The following is a 16282-nucleotide window of genomic DNA, read 5'->3' on the forward strand; positions in this document are numbered from 1 at the left end:
TGTAAATTTTGGTCAATGACATGAGACAAAGTATATGTGAACTGCTGTATGAAAAGTGAATTTACTCTGTAAATCTTCACCCAAATCCTAATAAAAATAAAAATAAAATAAGAGTTCACAGCCAAGATTTGAAACCCACAGTGACTGGAATTAACAGCCACTGTCTACCTGGATAAGGAGTCCTCATGGCACAGTGGTTAAAGTGCTCAGCTACTAACTGAAAGGTTGACAGTTTGAACCCACCAGTCGCTCCACAGGAGAAAGAGGCAGCAATCTGCTTCCATAAAGATTACAGCCTTGGAAACCCTATGGGGGCAGTTCTATTCTGTCCTAAGGGGTCCCTGGGAGTCTGAGTCAACTCAACAGGAGTGGGTTATTATTTTTACCTTTTTGGTTTGGTCTACCTGGTAGCAGCCACAACAGCAAAGTTCAGAGCACCAGTGTGACAGACCAGAGTGCAAACCATAGGAGCAGGCAGACTAGCTGACCTAACAAATTTCCGTTTGGTACCTCCTTTGAATTCAGGTGCTGCCTGGAGCCCACATCAAGGGTGAGGGCCAGCCCTCCTGGGGGAAGGTATTTTCACGGTGACAAGAGATGGCCCTGCTCAGAACTAGGTGGTGCCCAGCCACCACTGCCGACCATCCCTGGATAGCACCATTCACACTCAATTGCTTAACTAAAGGTCAGCAATTCCAACCCACCCAGTGGCACCATAGAAGCAAGCCTGGAGATCTTCCACTAAGATTACAACCAAGACAACCCTATGGAGCAGTTCTACTTGGTCACACAAGGGTCACGAGGAGCTGGGAATGACTCAACCACAGCAGGTTTGGTCTTTAGTTTTGAGCAGGAGGGACTTGGCAGGAAGCAGGAAGGAGGCTTTAATTTATTGTGTCTGGTGGCGTAGTGCCTAAAGCACCTGACTGCTAACCAGAAGGGTGGCGGTTCAAACCCACCACCCACTCCTCGGAAGGAGGTTCAGCCAATCTACTTCCACAGTGATACTGCCTCGGAAACCCAAGGAGGGGTCACTATGAGTTGGGTCCAACTCGATGGCACATAACAACAACAACAACAACATCATCTTTCTATACTGTTTGGATTTTCTTACCTTATACATACATTAATTTCCTTCTTTTAAATGTCAACAAGGATTATTTGGGCACTGAGATTTTTGGTTTCATTCTATATACTTTGTTGCATTTTCAAGGCAAAATAAATACATACATAAAAGAAAACAACCATGTATTCTGTCCTTGGTCCCTTTACTTTTTGGTAACATGCATTGAGGGCTTGCTGTGTGCCAGGTTCTGTGCTAAAGGTCTTCTCCCTTAGCAGAGAGACAGGGACTGTACAGTACAGAAGACATGGCTTGAGTCAACATCAACAGCCCAAGGCTGATTCCTAGGAGGTGGAGGTTGGAGATGCCTCCACCCTCCAACCTTTTTACCAATTCTAACACCAAATGTCCCTCCCATGATACTCTCTACTTCTCTGCTGGGTTCAATAATTCATCCCAACAGTCACACAGAACTCAGAGACAATACTCATGATTATGGAGTTTATTAGCAAAGTAACAGGTTACAACTCAGGATCAGAAATAACTCAGGATTAAGTTCTTCAATCAGAACAGCCTCTCAGCCACGCCTGAAGGCAGATCTCTTATCTGGTCCTTGGCCTCTATCCAGCTCAGGTCAGTGTTACGAAGCTCCACTGCTAAGTGCCCAGAGGCACCCCACTATGCCAGTAAGCCTCTTGCCCACAGGCACTCAGTGTTCTCGCTCCGTGGGTCCAGAAACCCACTATGCTGACCCCTGGTGGGTCTCCTGCCAGTCTCCTGATTGCTGCCAGCTTCTCTGCCACTACTTCTTGCCATCTCTCACCATCTCAGCAAAGGGTTATAGCTCTCCCTCTCAGGGTAGAGGAGGTTCAGTGCAGGGTCTTGGGTCCAAAGAACATGCTCCACTCGGCTCTTCTCTCATGATAGGAGGGGGACCACCCCTTCTAGCCTCTGGGTGGCTCATTTCAGGCTAGCAGAATGGTAAAACTGACCGATCCCCATGTTAAAGTTTCATATACCTTATTTGTCATACTGTGGTGAGTTGCACATTGCTTTGATGCTGGAAGCCATGCCACTGGTGTTTCAGATACCAGCAGGACCACCCACCGTGGATGGGTTTCAGCAGAGCTTCCAGTCTAAGACACACTAGGAAGAAGGAAGAGGAAGTCAACTTTGAAAAACTTAGCCACTGAAAACCTTATGAATAGTAGGGAAATATTGTATAGTGCCGGAAGATGAGCCCATAAGGTTGGATGGTGCTCAAAATACGACCGGGGAAGAGCTGCCTCCTCAAAGTAGAGGGGACCTTAATCACATGGATGGAGTAAAGCTTTCAGGACCTTCATCTGCTGATGTGGCACAACTCAGAATGAAAAGACACAGCTATAAACATCCATTAATAATTGGAACATGGAACGTACAAAGTTTGAATCTAGGAAAACTAATTTGTCAAAAATGAAATGGAATGCATAAAGATTGATATCCTAGGCATTAGTGAGCTGAAACGGATGGGTATTGGCCATTTAAAATCAGGCAATCCCATGGTCTAATATGCCAGGAATGGCAAAGTAAAAAGGAATGGCATTGTATTCATTATCAAAAAGAACATTTCAAGATCTATCCTGAAGTACAATGATAGTATGGATAACAGCCATATCGCTACAAGGAAGACCAGCTAATACTACTATTATTCACATTTACACACCAACCACTAAAACCAAAGCTGAAGAAACTGAAGATTTTTATCAACTTCTGCAGTCTGAAAATGACCAAACATGTTATCAAGGAGCATTGAGAATTACTGGTTATTGGAACGCAAAAGTTGGAAACAAAGCAGCAGCATCAGTAGTTGGAAAATAAGACCTTGGGGATAGAGACAACGTCAGAGATTGCATGACAGAATTTTACAAGACAACGATTTATTCATGGCAAACACCTTTTTTCAACAGCATAAAACAGTGACTATACACATGGACCTTGCCTGGCAGAATATACAGGGATGAAACTGACTACATTTGTAAAAAGAGACGATAGAGAAGCTCAGTATCATCAGTCAAAACAAGGCCAGGAGCTGACTGTGGAAATGATCATCAATGCTCATATACAAGTTTAATTTGAAACCGAAGAAAATTAAAACAAGTCCATGACAGACAAAATATGACCTTCAATATATCCCACCTGAATTTAGAGACCATCTGAAGAACAGATTTGACACACTGAACACCAAATACCAGACAAGTTGTGGGATGACATGACAAAAGCAAAAGGTCATTAAAAAGATAGGGAAGAAAGACCAAAACGGATATCAGAAGAGACTCTGAAACTTGTCCTTGAATGGAGAGTAGCTAAAACAAATTGAAGAAATGATGAACTATATGAGCTGAACAGAAGATTTCAAAGGATGCCTCAACAAGACAAAGTGAAGTATTATTATGAAATGTGCAAAAACCCGGAGTCAGAAAATCAAAAGGTGAGAACACACTTGGCATTTCTCAAGCTGAAGAAAAAAAAAATCAAGCTTCCACTTGGAATACTGAAGGATTCCATGGGCAAAATATTGAATGATGCAGGAAGCATCAAGAAAAGATGGAAGGAATACACAGTCATTGTACCAAAAAGAACTGGTCGATGTTCCACAGTATTAGGAGGTAGTATATGATAAAGAACCAATGGTATTTAAGGAAGAAGTCCAAGTAGCACTGAATAAATTGGTGAAAAACAAGACTCCAGCAATAGAAACGTTTCAACAAACAGAAGGAGCACTGGAGGTACTCACTCATTTAGGCCAAGAAATCTGGAAGGCAGGTACCTGGTCCACTGACTGAAAGAGAACCATATTCTGCCCATTCCAAAGAAAAACGATCCAACAGAATGCAGAATTATCAAACAGTATCATTATTAATATCACACCCAAATATAATTCTGCTGAAAACAACACAAAGATGATTGTACCAGAACATCAACAGGGAGCTGCCTGTTGAAGGCAGATAGAAAGTCAAGCCAAATTCAGAAGAGGGCATGAAAGTAGGGATATCATTGCTGACGTCGGAGGGATCTTGATTGAAAGCAACAAATGCCAGAAAGATGTTTACTTGTGTCCTATTGACTATGCAAAGGCAGTAAGTGGTGTAGATCACAACAAATTATGGGTAACACTGCAAAGAATGGGAATTCCAGAACACTTAACTGTACTCATGAAGAACCTGTATATAAACCAAGAGGCAGCTGTTTGAACAGAACAAGGAGAGATACTGCATGGTTTAAAATCAGGAAAGTTGTATGTCAGGTGCATGTCCTTTCACCATACTTATTCAATCTATATGCTGAACAAATAATCCAAGAAGCAGTACTATAGGAAGCTAGATGGAGCATCGGGATTGGAGGAAGATACATTTACATCTTGTGATATGCAGATAACATAACCCTGTTGCTGAAAAGAGAAGACTTGAAGCACTTATTGATGAAGATCAAAGACTACAGCCTTCAGTATGGATTACGCCTCAACATAAAGAAAACAAAAATCCTCACAACTGGACCAGTAAATAGCATGACAGTAAATGGAGAAAAGATTAAAGTTGTCAAGGATTTCATTTTCCTTGCCTCCATAATCAACACCCAAGGAAGCAGCAGTCAGGAAATCAAAGGACATACTGCATTTGGCAAACCTGTCGCAAAAGACCTCTTTAAAGTGTTAAAGAGCAAAGAAGTCACTTTGAAGACTAAGGTACTCTTGACCCAAGCCACGGTCTTTTCAACAGCCCATATGCATGTGAAAGCTGAACAATGAATAGGGAAGACAGAGGAACAGATGCATTTGAATTGCGGTGTTGGTGAAGAACAGTGACTGCACCAAGGATTACTAGAAGAATGAAAAATTCTGTCCTGGAGGAAGTACAGCCGAATGCTCCTTAGAAGTGAGGATGGTGAAACTCTGTCTCTTGTACTCTGGGCACGTTATTAGGACAGACCAGTCCCTGGAGAAGGACATCATGCATGGTAAAGTAGATGGTCAGCAAAAAACAGGAAGACCCTCAACAAGATGGCTGACACAGAGGCTGCAACCACAGGCTCAAACAGCCATGACTGAGGATGGTGCAGGACCAGGCAGGGGTTCGTTCTGCTGTACATGGGGTCATCGTGAGTCAAAAACACCTCGATGGCACCTAATGACAAGAACCCTTACAAGGGTGCTGTTCTGGTTCCCTGGTGCTGCTCTGACCAGAATATACTACAAACAGGATGGCTTGAACAAACAGGAGTTTATTCTCTTACAATTTGGAGACTTTAAGTCCAAGTTCAAAGTGCCAGGCTCTAGGGGCTGGGTGAAAGCCCCTCAACCTTGGGGTCCAGCTCTGCCTCCTGCTCCCGGCCCGCTGGAGCCAGAGGCATTTCTTCACTCAGACAGCTGCTGGCTGCTGAGGCTGAGAAGCCCCAAGGTTGACAAGTCAAAAGGCACAGTCCCGATGTTACCAAACCACACAGCAGGCCATTAACTGAAGTCCACTGTAAGTCCCAAGATCGGCAGAGTACAGCAAGCTATTGAGCAACAACACAGCTACATGCAGGGTCCAAGCATGCCAAAGGCTAGAGACCATTCCCAAGGCCTCCTTATATATGGGAAGCAGACCACATACCCAAAGCAGCTACTTAGCTGCTTGTGGTAGGTTCCACCATGGAGTTGACTGCCAGTCTCATCATGGGAAATAACTACCACCAGCTGCCCAGCCACTCAACCAGGCCCAGCCAAGTTGACACACAAACTGAACTACCGCAGGTACCATACACCTTATTTACATTATTAGCAAGCTATCCAATCCCTTTAGTGGACTATAAGCACTTCACATTTGCATAGTCCCACCTGGTCATTTGGCAGGAGTTCCAAAGACCATGGTTAGAAGGGCCACACCAACAATTCACCACACTGCACATTGGAAGTTATGTCTAGGGTAAATCTGTAATTATTTCAATTGTTCTTCGACACAATGCTGCATGAAATTCTTTCCAATCACAAATTGTTTATCAGTTTTCCTCTGGCCCTTTTCCCATGGCAATGTCAATAAAAATTTTGGAAGTTCTTCTCACCTTTGAACATTTTTGATTTGATAATATTTCTAGTCAAAATATTACCCTGATTTACAAATTGTGTACTAAATAAATTTCCAACAATTTCCATTACTGGTTTAATTGAGTTTTGTTTCAACAGTGAGTACTAAGAAGGGCTAAGATCAGGAAGAACATCTAACATCAGGAATCCTGAGCATCTCACAGTGGAGCTATCACCCCAATGGCCACAAACATGGCATCTGGGGTCGCACGTTTGTCTGTTTCTCAGACTCTCCTGTCAGCGACCCTCCATGGACCTTTTCCTCCCAGTCCTCAGGAGTGAGCTGACCTAACAAGGCCAGGGAAACTCTGACCCTGGCCTGAGCCATCCATCACTGGAACAAGTTCAGGTTTCTGGAGGACCAACAGGGATTGTGTGTTTTATAAGCACACTACTTCTCCTCCTTTCCTCTGGATTTTCACTTTCGACTCCAATGGTACCGTTTTGTTCATTTGTTCAACAAATACACAGTGAATACTCATAGCACGATAGACACCACGCTAAACACTGGGGACACAGCAATGATGACGAGGCATATAACTCCTGCTCTTACATTTCTGACAGTGTAGACACTGCATCCAAATATGGCTGCCATGAAATCTTGCCACCTTGGCACACATCCATCTCTCCCATTAAGAGTGTATTTTCTTACCCCTTGATTGGCGTTGGGGTGACCATCAAAATGTGGTGGTTCTTAGCCTAGATCTCAAGAGGCCTGGAGGCTTCTGTTTTAGACATCTTGGAGCCCAAGCCACCATGGAGAGGTCTGGCCATAATGCTAGAGACCGCTGGTCGGCCCCCAGGGCTTCTTGCCTCCAGCGGTTCCCACTCCCCACTACATCCTTCTAGCCACAGTGGGTGCACTGGTAACATTCAGCACACAGGAATGCCCAGAAGAAGGGCTCAATAAGCCCCCTGCAGACAAAGCCTGGTCCGTGGGAGGCTTCTCAAGCAGCTGACTGCATTTCCCGGAGCTGGAAGAGGGAAGGACGCCAATCTAACAATTTGCCTGGAAAACATCCATCTATCATCCTGTTCTCTATTCCTCATTTTTTTTCCCAAGATAATTTCTGAAAGTCAAAATGATTGATAGCTCCATACCCCATCATTCTTCTTATTAAATAAGCCAGCATCAATCATGAAAGCTCCCAGGGTGGTGGTAGTTACATGAACCTAACGTGATAAATTTCATAGGCCTACACACCAAAAAAGGGAAGGAACGAAGGGAAGAGTGGTGCATGTAAACATGGGTGACATCTGAATAAGATCTCCAATTTCATTAATAGCATTGTATCCATGTCAATTTCCTGGTGTTGGTAATATACTAAGGTCACGTATGATGTTATCGTTGGGAGAAACTGGATGAAGAATACACAGAACTCTCTGAACTATTATTGCAACTTCCTATGAGCCTAAAATTATTTCTTTAAAAAAATGTAGAACAAAACACAAAATAATAACAAAAGACCAGGCTTACTGGCTTAACAGAGACTGACGGTACCCGCAAGACTACAGCCCTTAGACATCCTTCAAGTCTGGAACCAAACTTACCCATGTCTCCACTTTCAGCCAAACAGTCAACAGGTCTCTAAAGTGAACACCACCACCAGGGCGGTATGCACTCCTTAGAACAGTCAACCATATGAAATCAAAAGGGCAGCAATTACTCAGGATAAAGCTCAGAAGGAAGGAAAGGACAGGAAACAAGGATGAAGGAACATGATAAAGGAAAGAAATGGCAGGAGTGCTATTACCTTGAGGGGATTGCAGGCAACGTCAAAGCAAAATGTGTATGAACTGTTAAATGTGCTCTGTAAGCTCACAGGTCACAATAAAAAGTTACGTAAAAAAAAAAGTTTAATTTAATTAGGAGCACTGTATCAATGTCAATTTCCAGATGTCGATACCATACTAGGGCTGTATTCAATGTGATCACTGGGGGAAGCCAGAGGAAGAGAACACAGAATTGTCCGTACTATTTTGTAACTCCCTGTGATTCTAAAATTCTTTCAAAATAAAAAGCTTCAAAAATGCAAAAATTATTCATACTTTTGAATAAAATAAAATTTAATTTGTTTTTTACGCTCCCAGAGGAGTCACTGCAAACTGCCCACTTACCTGAGAACTGGGGATCAGTGCCTTCCACCAGTGCCCGCCTTTCACAAGGTCAACCTCACACAAAGGCACGGACACTTTCCCAATGACACAGTGGCGTGAGAACTTATCAAAATCCACCACAGTTAGGAGCAGGGTCCTCCTCTGAGCTTCTAGGAAGGGGATCTCAAAGGTGTAGCGTTCCTCAAACACTGGCTTCTGGGTCTTGCGCTTGACCCCAGTCTGCTTAGAGTTCTTCTGGTCTGGCAGGAGACAGATCTTGACATAGGGGTTTGAGTGGGCCATGTCCTGGCGCGAGCCATCGCAGGAAATGGGGGGTGGCAGGTCCCTGGCCTCGATCACCCTTACTGTCAGGTGGTTGTGCAGCAAGTCGTACTGGGTACTGAAGTGCAGCATGCCCAGCTGGTACTTGGATAAGATCTCCTCATCTGTCAGGGAGTCCACATCGTCGCTGCTGGAGTCAAGGGAGTACAGCCGGGGCTCAAACTTCCGGAAGTAGTCATCTGGAGTGTAGGTCCGTCTCAGCACTGAAGGCTGGATAGGCTCCTTCTTGGCACTGAGAATGCCAAACTCAATGGGCTTAATATCAATGAGTGGGGAGCTGGGTCGTCTTGACTCGAGACCTACACAGCCATCAGAAATAACAATGAACATCGCCACACACAGAGTGAGCCCTGACCTACACCGTCACATCAGCGACATTTCACGGGTTCTCACGAGCTCACTCTACTTCCCGGCATTCTTCACCACCTTCTCTCTACACCTTGAGATACTCGTGTTAATTCTATAAAAGGCAGCATGGTGGCATCATCCTCACCATCGCCATCACCATCACAGCTAAGTGTCAGACACCATTCTAAGCGCAGGAACAAAGCTGTACCAACAGTTTGCACTCACCTATGACTACTAATGTCACGATTGGCAGTCTGAATCCACCCTTGGCGATCTGCTTCTGTTAAGGTTACAGTCAAGAAAGGTCCATGGAGCAGCCCACTCTATTACAACTGGGGGTGCCCTGAGTTGGAACTGACTCGACAGCAACAGATTTGTTTGGAGTTTTTTGGTTTTAAGCACACTGCATGTATTAACTCATTTAATCTTCACTCCTTGCAGTGATAGTCAATTACCATCATCCCCATTTTAGAGAGGAAGAAACAGAAAATTGAAGTAACTTGCCAAAGGGCACACACCTAGTACGTGATGGAGCCAGGAGTTTGGGTGCCAACTACTACCCTGTTCTGCCTCTACCTTAAGGGCATAGACTCTAGAGCCAGACTGCACAAGTTGAATGCAAATTCAGCTACATTTTTTAGCCTTTCTGGGACTCGGTTTCCCCGTCTGTAAAATGGAGTCAATAATATGATCTCATCAGATTGTGGTGAATCTTCACTGAGCCAATGCATGGAAAGGGTTTGAACAGAATGTGCACCTAGCAAAACCTCAATAAATGATAACTATTAGAGTGTCTAAGGAGAGCTCTGGTGGTTCAGTGGTTAAGACATTTGACTGCTAACCAAAAGGTGGATGGTTCGAACCCATCAGATGCTCCACAGGAAAAACATGAGGCAGTCTGCTTCCATAAAGATTTACAGCCTCGGAAAGCCTAACGGAGGTTACTATGGGTCAGAATCGACTTGACAGCAGTGGCTTTTGGTATTGGGAGTCCCTGGGTGGTATGAATGGTTAACACGCTCAGCTGCTGACGGAAAGACCAGTGTTCGAATCCACCTCCAGGTGCCTCAGAAGCAAGCCCTGGTGATCTCCTTTGAAAGATCAAGACACTGCAAACCCAGGGGAGCATGGTTCTATTCTGAGATACACGGGTCACCATGAGTTGGAGTCAACTCAATGGCAACTGTGTTTTCTATTTTGTCTTCAAGGATCACACCCAAACCTCATCTCTTCTGGGGAACCTCTCTCTTCTCCATCAATTAGCAGAACCAGTGGCTCCCAGGTCTATCATTCTTCCCTTTGCTCATCCCTCTATTCTAGCAATGAGCTCACAGCATTCTCGTGAATGCTCCATATATCTGTTTAACAGCTAAAATCATGACACTCTTGCATGGTCCATGGGAAGGACTTTGACTTGCTAAATGGAAGGAAATCATCTGTGTTGGGAGCAGGGTGTGAGCCTTAGAAACCGTCTGGACCAGTGCTGTCCAAAAGAAACAATTCAAGCCAGAAATGCAAGCTAGGCCTATAATTTCAAATTTTCTATTAGCTGCCATTTTTTAAAAAATAAAAAGGTGAGATTAATTGTAATATTTATTTAGCTCAATATTTCCAAAATATTATCATTTCAGAACCAAGACCCCTTCTGGATCTCATCCTGTTGTTGTTGTTGGTATGTGCCATCAAGTTGGACCCGACTCATAGCAACCCCTCCATGGGTTACCAAGGCAGTATCACTATGCAAGTAGATTGCCCAACCCTCCTTCCGAGGAGTGGCTGGTGGGTTTGAACCGCCAGCCTTCTGGTTAGCAGTCAAGTGCCTTAGGCACTATACGACCAGAGCTCCTGGATCTCATCCTAGGCATTTATATTCTTTTTTATGCTAAATTCAAGACACTCCTTTCCCTGGAGTTCTTGAGTGGTTCCAACTAATTATCACATCTAAGAAACAGAGACAGGTCTGGTATTTGCTGACCTAGCCCGGGGTGAACAGGGATGAGAGCAAGGGCTGTGTGGACCTTTAATGAGGGTCTATACACTGACACATCCATCTAGCCCCCGAGACATCGGGATTTATAACCCCTGCTGTATAATAAAGTAACATTCTCCTTTCAGGGTCTGAAATAACATATGCTGACATCACTTGAGCTCATTCAATCAAACTGGTGATCTGTTAAAAAAAGAATCAATCGAAGTGATTGGTTCTGAGTGAACCTAGCAGAAACCAGGTGCCGCACTGTCATGTAATCATTACTGCTCTATCTTCCTGATCTCCTGGACTGCCACCCCCCACCCTCCCTAGCACAACAGTGCCCTTCACATCTCTTCTTGAGGACACTGCAGAGTATCTGGGAAAGCCAGCTCTGCTCATTTTCCCCAGGGGCCCAGCTCATGGGCTTGGACTCAATGACTCTGGATGGGGCCTGAGCAACACAGGCCTGCTTGGGCCAGGATATCCCGAACCCCATCTGAGTCGCGGCAGAGACACTTACTGGAAATCCTCCGAGTCAGGCTGTACGTGGACTTGGAGGTGTCTGAAGACAAGCGTCTCCCATCTGACGAGTTGGTCTGTGGAGTCAGTGGGACGTCGCTGGCTGTGTGGACAGAGTCACCATCCTTGTCGCTGCTCCTGCTGGCCATCCTATAGCAGGGGAAGAGGTCTCAGTGGTTGCCAAGCCAGGTAGACACTGCCAAGGAATCCCCAGGGATTGGCTCCAAGGGCCCATGACAAAACAGCTCTCAGACCCATTTTATGTGACTTGGAATGATGCAAATTTGAGACAGTGTGAAACTCTCCATGACATCTTAATCTGCGCACAAAATATGAAATGCTGCAAGCAAATATTCCTCGGTCTAAACCAATCTGTCAAGAATTTGCAGTTTGAAAGCTGAGGAGGGATATGTAAACTTATTCAGGCTATTGCCACATGGTGACACCACATTGGGTAACCAAAGACTAGACTCTTGTCAGTTGTCAGGCCTGAGTGAGCCATGTGGTTGTTTATATGCATCAAAATTTGTGCAAGTACTTTGGTAACAAGTGTTCTGCTATTTCAACAGTCACTTGCGTCTATAATTTAACACTTTGTTTAAAAATATCCTATATCAATATCATCCAAGGGTTCATTGAGTGGCAGGGTTATGGCTACAAAAATGGACCTGAATTCTCAATGCTTTAAGAACTCAAGTTCAATGTGACAAAACAGCTGTGAATTAGTAGCAGCCATGACTCAATGTGCTCCCAATGAGGGTGGAAAATGCTGAGAAAATGAAAAGCGTCTTTGGGGGCTTGAGAGGGGGCAGAGCCCAGGGAAGGAGACAATACAAGGCAGTGATTAAGAGCACAGGGGTCTCTGGGTGGCATAAATAGTTCCACTCAACTACCAGCCACAAGGGTGGTGGTTCAAACCCAGTCAGAGGCACCTCAGAAGCCAGGCCTGGCAATCAGATTCCAAAGGGTCACACCCTTGAAAGCCCTACAGAGCAGTTCTGCTCTTCACATGGGGTTGCCATGAGTCAGAATTGACTCCAGGGCCACTAACAGCAATTAAGAGCACAACCTCTGGGTTTGAACCAGAGTTTGAAACCAGTTTCATGGCAGTTCAACCCATTGGTGAGAATTTGCATTTCCATGGGGATCTTGTTAAACTGTACATTCTGATTTAGTGTATCTGGGGTAGGAGCCCCGGGGTGCAGTGTTGAAGGCACTGGGTTGCTAACCAAAAGGTTGGTGGTTCAAACCCACTACCTGCTCTGGAAATTTACAGCCTTGGAAATTTACGGGGCAGTTCTACTCTGTTATATATGGTTGCTGCGAGTCAAAATTAACTCAATGGTAGTGGGGTTGGTTTGGTTTTTTATATCTGGGGTGGAAATGCAAATTCTTAGTAGGGGATTGAACCAAAAATAGTAATAATAATAAACTAAACCGAATTCACTGCCATTGAGCCGATTCCAGCTCATAGCAACCCCCACTGGGTTTCCAAGGCTGTAGATCTTCATGGAAGCAGACTGCCTCATCTTTCTCCCACAAAGCAGCTGGGGTTCAAACCACCAACCTTTTGGTTTGTAGCCAAATGCCATAACCACTGCACCACCAGAGCTCCTTACAGTAGCCACCTTATGTGGTTGCTGTGAATACTCAATGAGTTAACACAGAAAATGCTTAGAATGGAGCATAGTACATAGTGAGTAGGTGTACGATACATTGTAAACTAAAACAGGGTGGTTTTAAGGACTTGCCCCGCCCCTAATCCTCATAAAACTAGGTGAGAATGCTGAAGGGAAAGGAAAAGAACCAAAAGCTGGAGATGGGGATAAATGATTGATACTGCTAACGCATTATCATGGCTTTAGGTTTATGCATTCCAAGATGGCATCCCTAGGCCTGCGGGAAATTAGTTTTCAAAAATGCAAGTTTTGAATTATATGAGGTATTGAGATGTGCATGAAATGAGAATGATTTGATGTTTTTCAAGAACAATATAAGGTCATAGCAAGGACAAAGCCAAGCACGTTACACGCGGAAATACCCAGGATTTCCTTGCCTCCTGCTCCCAGTCTGTAAAGGTACATGAAGCCTGTGAAATGTGGTGTGGGCGTGGGGGACAGGAATAAGACTGTACCATATTAATCACTCTTCTCACACCCCCTTAAATGAAAACAGCTCCATCTTCAAGGAAGGAGGCTGGGGTACCTCCACGTACATGGCTGATTCCCCACCTGTGACTACCTCCACCTGTGAAATTCCATCCCAGAGGACCTAGTCCACAGTCTGAGTCCATAAATAAACCATTATTGGAGCATAGCCATGCTCATCATTTCCATATTGTCTGTGGCTGCTTTAAGGAGCCCTGGTGGTGCAATGGTTAAGCACTCAACTGCTAACTGAAAGCTTAACAGTTTGAACCCACCAGGGGCTCCACAGGGTAAAAGACCCGGCAATGTACTCCCACCCATCCAGTATACAGCCTGGGAAACCCTACGGGGCAGTTCCACTCTGTCACACAGAGTTGCTACGACTCAGAATCGACTCAACAGCACACACCACCAACATGGCTGCTTTCGCGATACAGTGACAGAAGTGAGTTGTTGTAACACAGACCATATGCCCCACAAGGCTGAAGTATTTATTATCTGGCCCTTCACAAAGAAAGGTTTACTGGCCCCTTGTCTATTAGGTCAGTTCATTGTTTTAAGTGGGAATGACCTTAGTTCCAGATAGGTAAGTGTCATGGATTGAACTGTTTCTCCAAAACATATGTCAATTTGGCCAGGCCATGGTTCCTACACTGTGTGGTTGTCCTCGATTTTGTTATCTGACGTAATTATCCTCCCTTTGTGATGTGTGGTAAATCCCAACCTGATATGTGACTGAGGCAGGATTAGTGTGGGATATATCCAGTTACACCGTTTCTCAAGTCACACACCCTTACTCAAGTCACACCCCTGCTCAAGTCATACCTTTTATCTTAAAGAGAGAAAAGGAGAAAGAAGTGAGCAAAGAGAGGCACTCCTACTAGGAGCAGAGCTGTCCTTTGGACCCTGGATCCCTGGGCTAAGAACCTCCTAGACTCAGGGGAAAACTGATGCTAACATACTCGGAGTTCTCCAAGGAATGCCAGACCCACAGATGATGAAAGGAGACAAAGACCTGCCCCTGGAGCTGGCACCCTGAATTCAGACTTCCACCTCCTCAATTATGAGAAAATAAGTATCTCTGTGTTCAAGCCATCCACTTATAGTTATTTCTCTTGGAAGACTGGGCAATCCACTTCCATAGAGAGACCACCTCAGAAACCCAAGGAGGGGTCACTGAGTTGGAATCGACTCAATAGCAGCAGGTTTGCTTTTTTTTTTTTTTTTTTTTGGTTAGATAACCAAGGCAGTAAGCAACCCAGGCAAGATCCTACCACCATTTATTTCAATCCAATGTGATTGGCACATGACCCAAGCCAGGCCAATAAGAGCCTTTCTTGGCTTTTTTTTTTTTCCTTTTGGCTGTTAGAAATGAGATGAAGCAAGTAGAAAGCAAGCGTAGAGCTGCCATGTCAGGAGAGCAAGCCTAAGAGCGAAGCCAATCCTGCTCCTTTAAAAGAATCCTTTAGGAAACTGAACAGTCAACAATTACTTGACAACAAAAATGAGAATGTGAGGGGGATAGGGAAATTAGATTAATGGAAATGGAACAACAAGAGTGGAAATAATGAGAATGCCCATGCATTGTGAAGAATGTAACCAACATTACTGAGCAATTTGTGTAGAAATTGTTGAATGGAAACCTAAACTGTTATGTAAACACAATAATTATTTAAAAAACAGAACAAATTATTTTTAAAGAATGAAGCCAATGTACACCAGTAAAATATTACTCAGCCATAAAGAGAAACGAAGTTGTGATACATGCTATGACACGGATGAACCTTGAAAACATTACGCTGTGTGAAGTATGTCAGACACAAAAGGACAGATACTGCATGATCCCACGTCTATGAAATATCTACAAGAGGCAACTATATAGAGACCAAAGTTTATTAGTGCTTACCAGAGGCTGGGGGCAAGAGGGAATGGGAGTTGTAGCTTAAGGTACTGAGTTTCTGTTTGGGATGATGAAAAACTTTTGGAGATAGATGGGTGTACAACATGGTGAGTATAATTAAAGTCAAGGAATCATGCAACTAAAAATGGCTAAAATATCACATTTTGTCATTATATTTTGCCATACACACACCTCTTTCAAAAGGAATGAAGCCAACACAGAAGAAACAGAGAACACGAGAGGGAGAGAGATGGAACCGAGATGACAACCGTGGATCAAGCTATTCCTGAAGCTAGCAGCCCTGGATTTTCCCGTAACGAGAGCCAACGCAGGACTGTCCCGTGAGTGTGCAGGGTGCACAGCGCACAGCTCTAGGGATGACTGGATCGATGAACCTGCTTATTTCCTCCACTAGGAACATCTCAGCATCCTGAGCATGGTAAAGGACTCTATGTAGCTGTGTGCATATCACAGTACCTAGCACACAGAGAAATAATGGCAAACAAACTGAAATAACCTCTCATTCAGATGACTGGTATTTTTGGGATTCAATTTCTGCCTTTAGGTCAGTCAGTCAGTCAACTACTTTTTTTTCTTTTTTGAGTGCTTATTATGTGCCAAAAGAAACCCCCCCACCTCAAACTCACCGCTGTTGAGTCGATTGCAATTCATAGCGACCCCTCCTTGGGTTTCTAAGATGGTATCTCTACGGAAATAGATTGCCCAATCTTCCTTCCAAGGAGCTCTGGTAGCATAGTGCCTAAGGTACTTGACTGCTAACCAGAAGGCT

The 16282-nt window shown here is 44.3% G+C and overlaps 1 protein-coding gene across 1 annotated transcript in view; it reads right to left on the reverse strand.

The window, feature by feature from the left end:
* The window catches only part of SYT17 (synaptotagmin 17), a 108947-nt gene that overhangs the window by 85235 nt on the left and 7430 nt on the right, over positions 1–16282 (reverse strand). The window contains exons 4-5 of the mRNA XM_007950586.2: positions 11447–11595; positions 8286–8905 (exon numbers count right to left, since the gene is read on the reverse strand). Coding sequence (XP_007948777.1) covers positions 8286–8905; positions 11447–11595 — 769 coding nt within the window. The remainder of the gene's footprint in view (positions 1–8285; positions 8906–11446; positions 11596–16282) is intronic.

This window comes from Orycteropus afer, unplaced genomic scaffold, assembly GCF_000298275.1.
Source record: "Orycteropus afer afer isolate SDZICR_OR568_19922 unplaced genomic scaffold, OryAfe1.0 scaffold00281, whole genome shotgun sequence".
NCBI lineage: Eukaryota > Metazoa > Chordata > Mammalia > Tubulidentata > Orycteropodidae > Orycteropus > Orycteropus afer.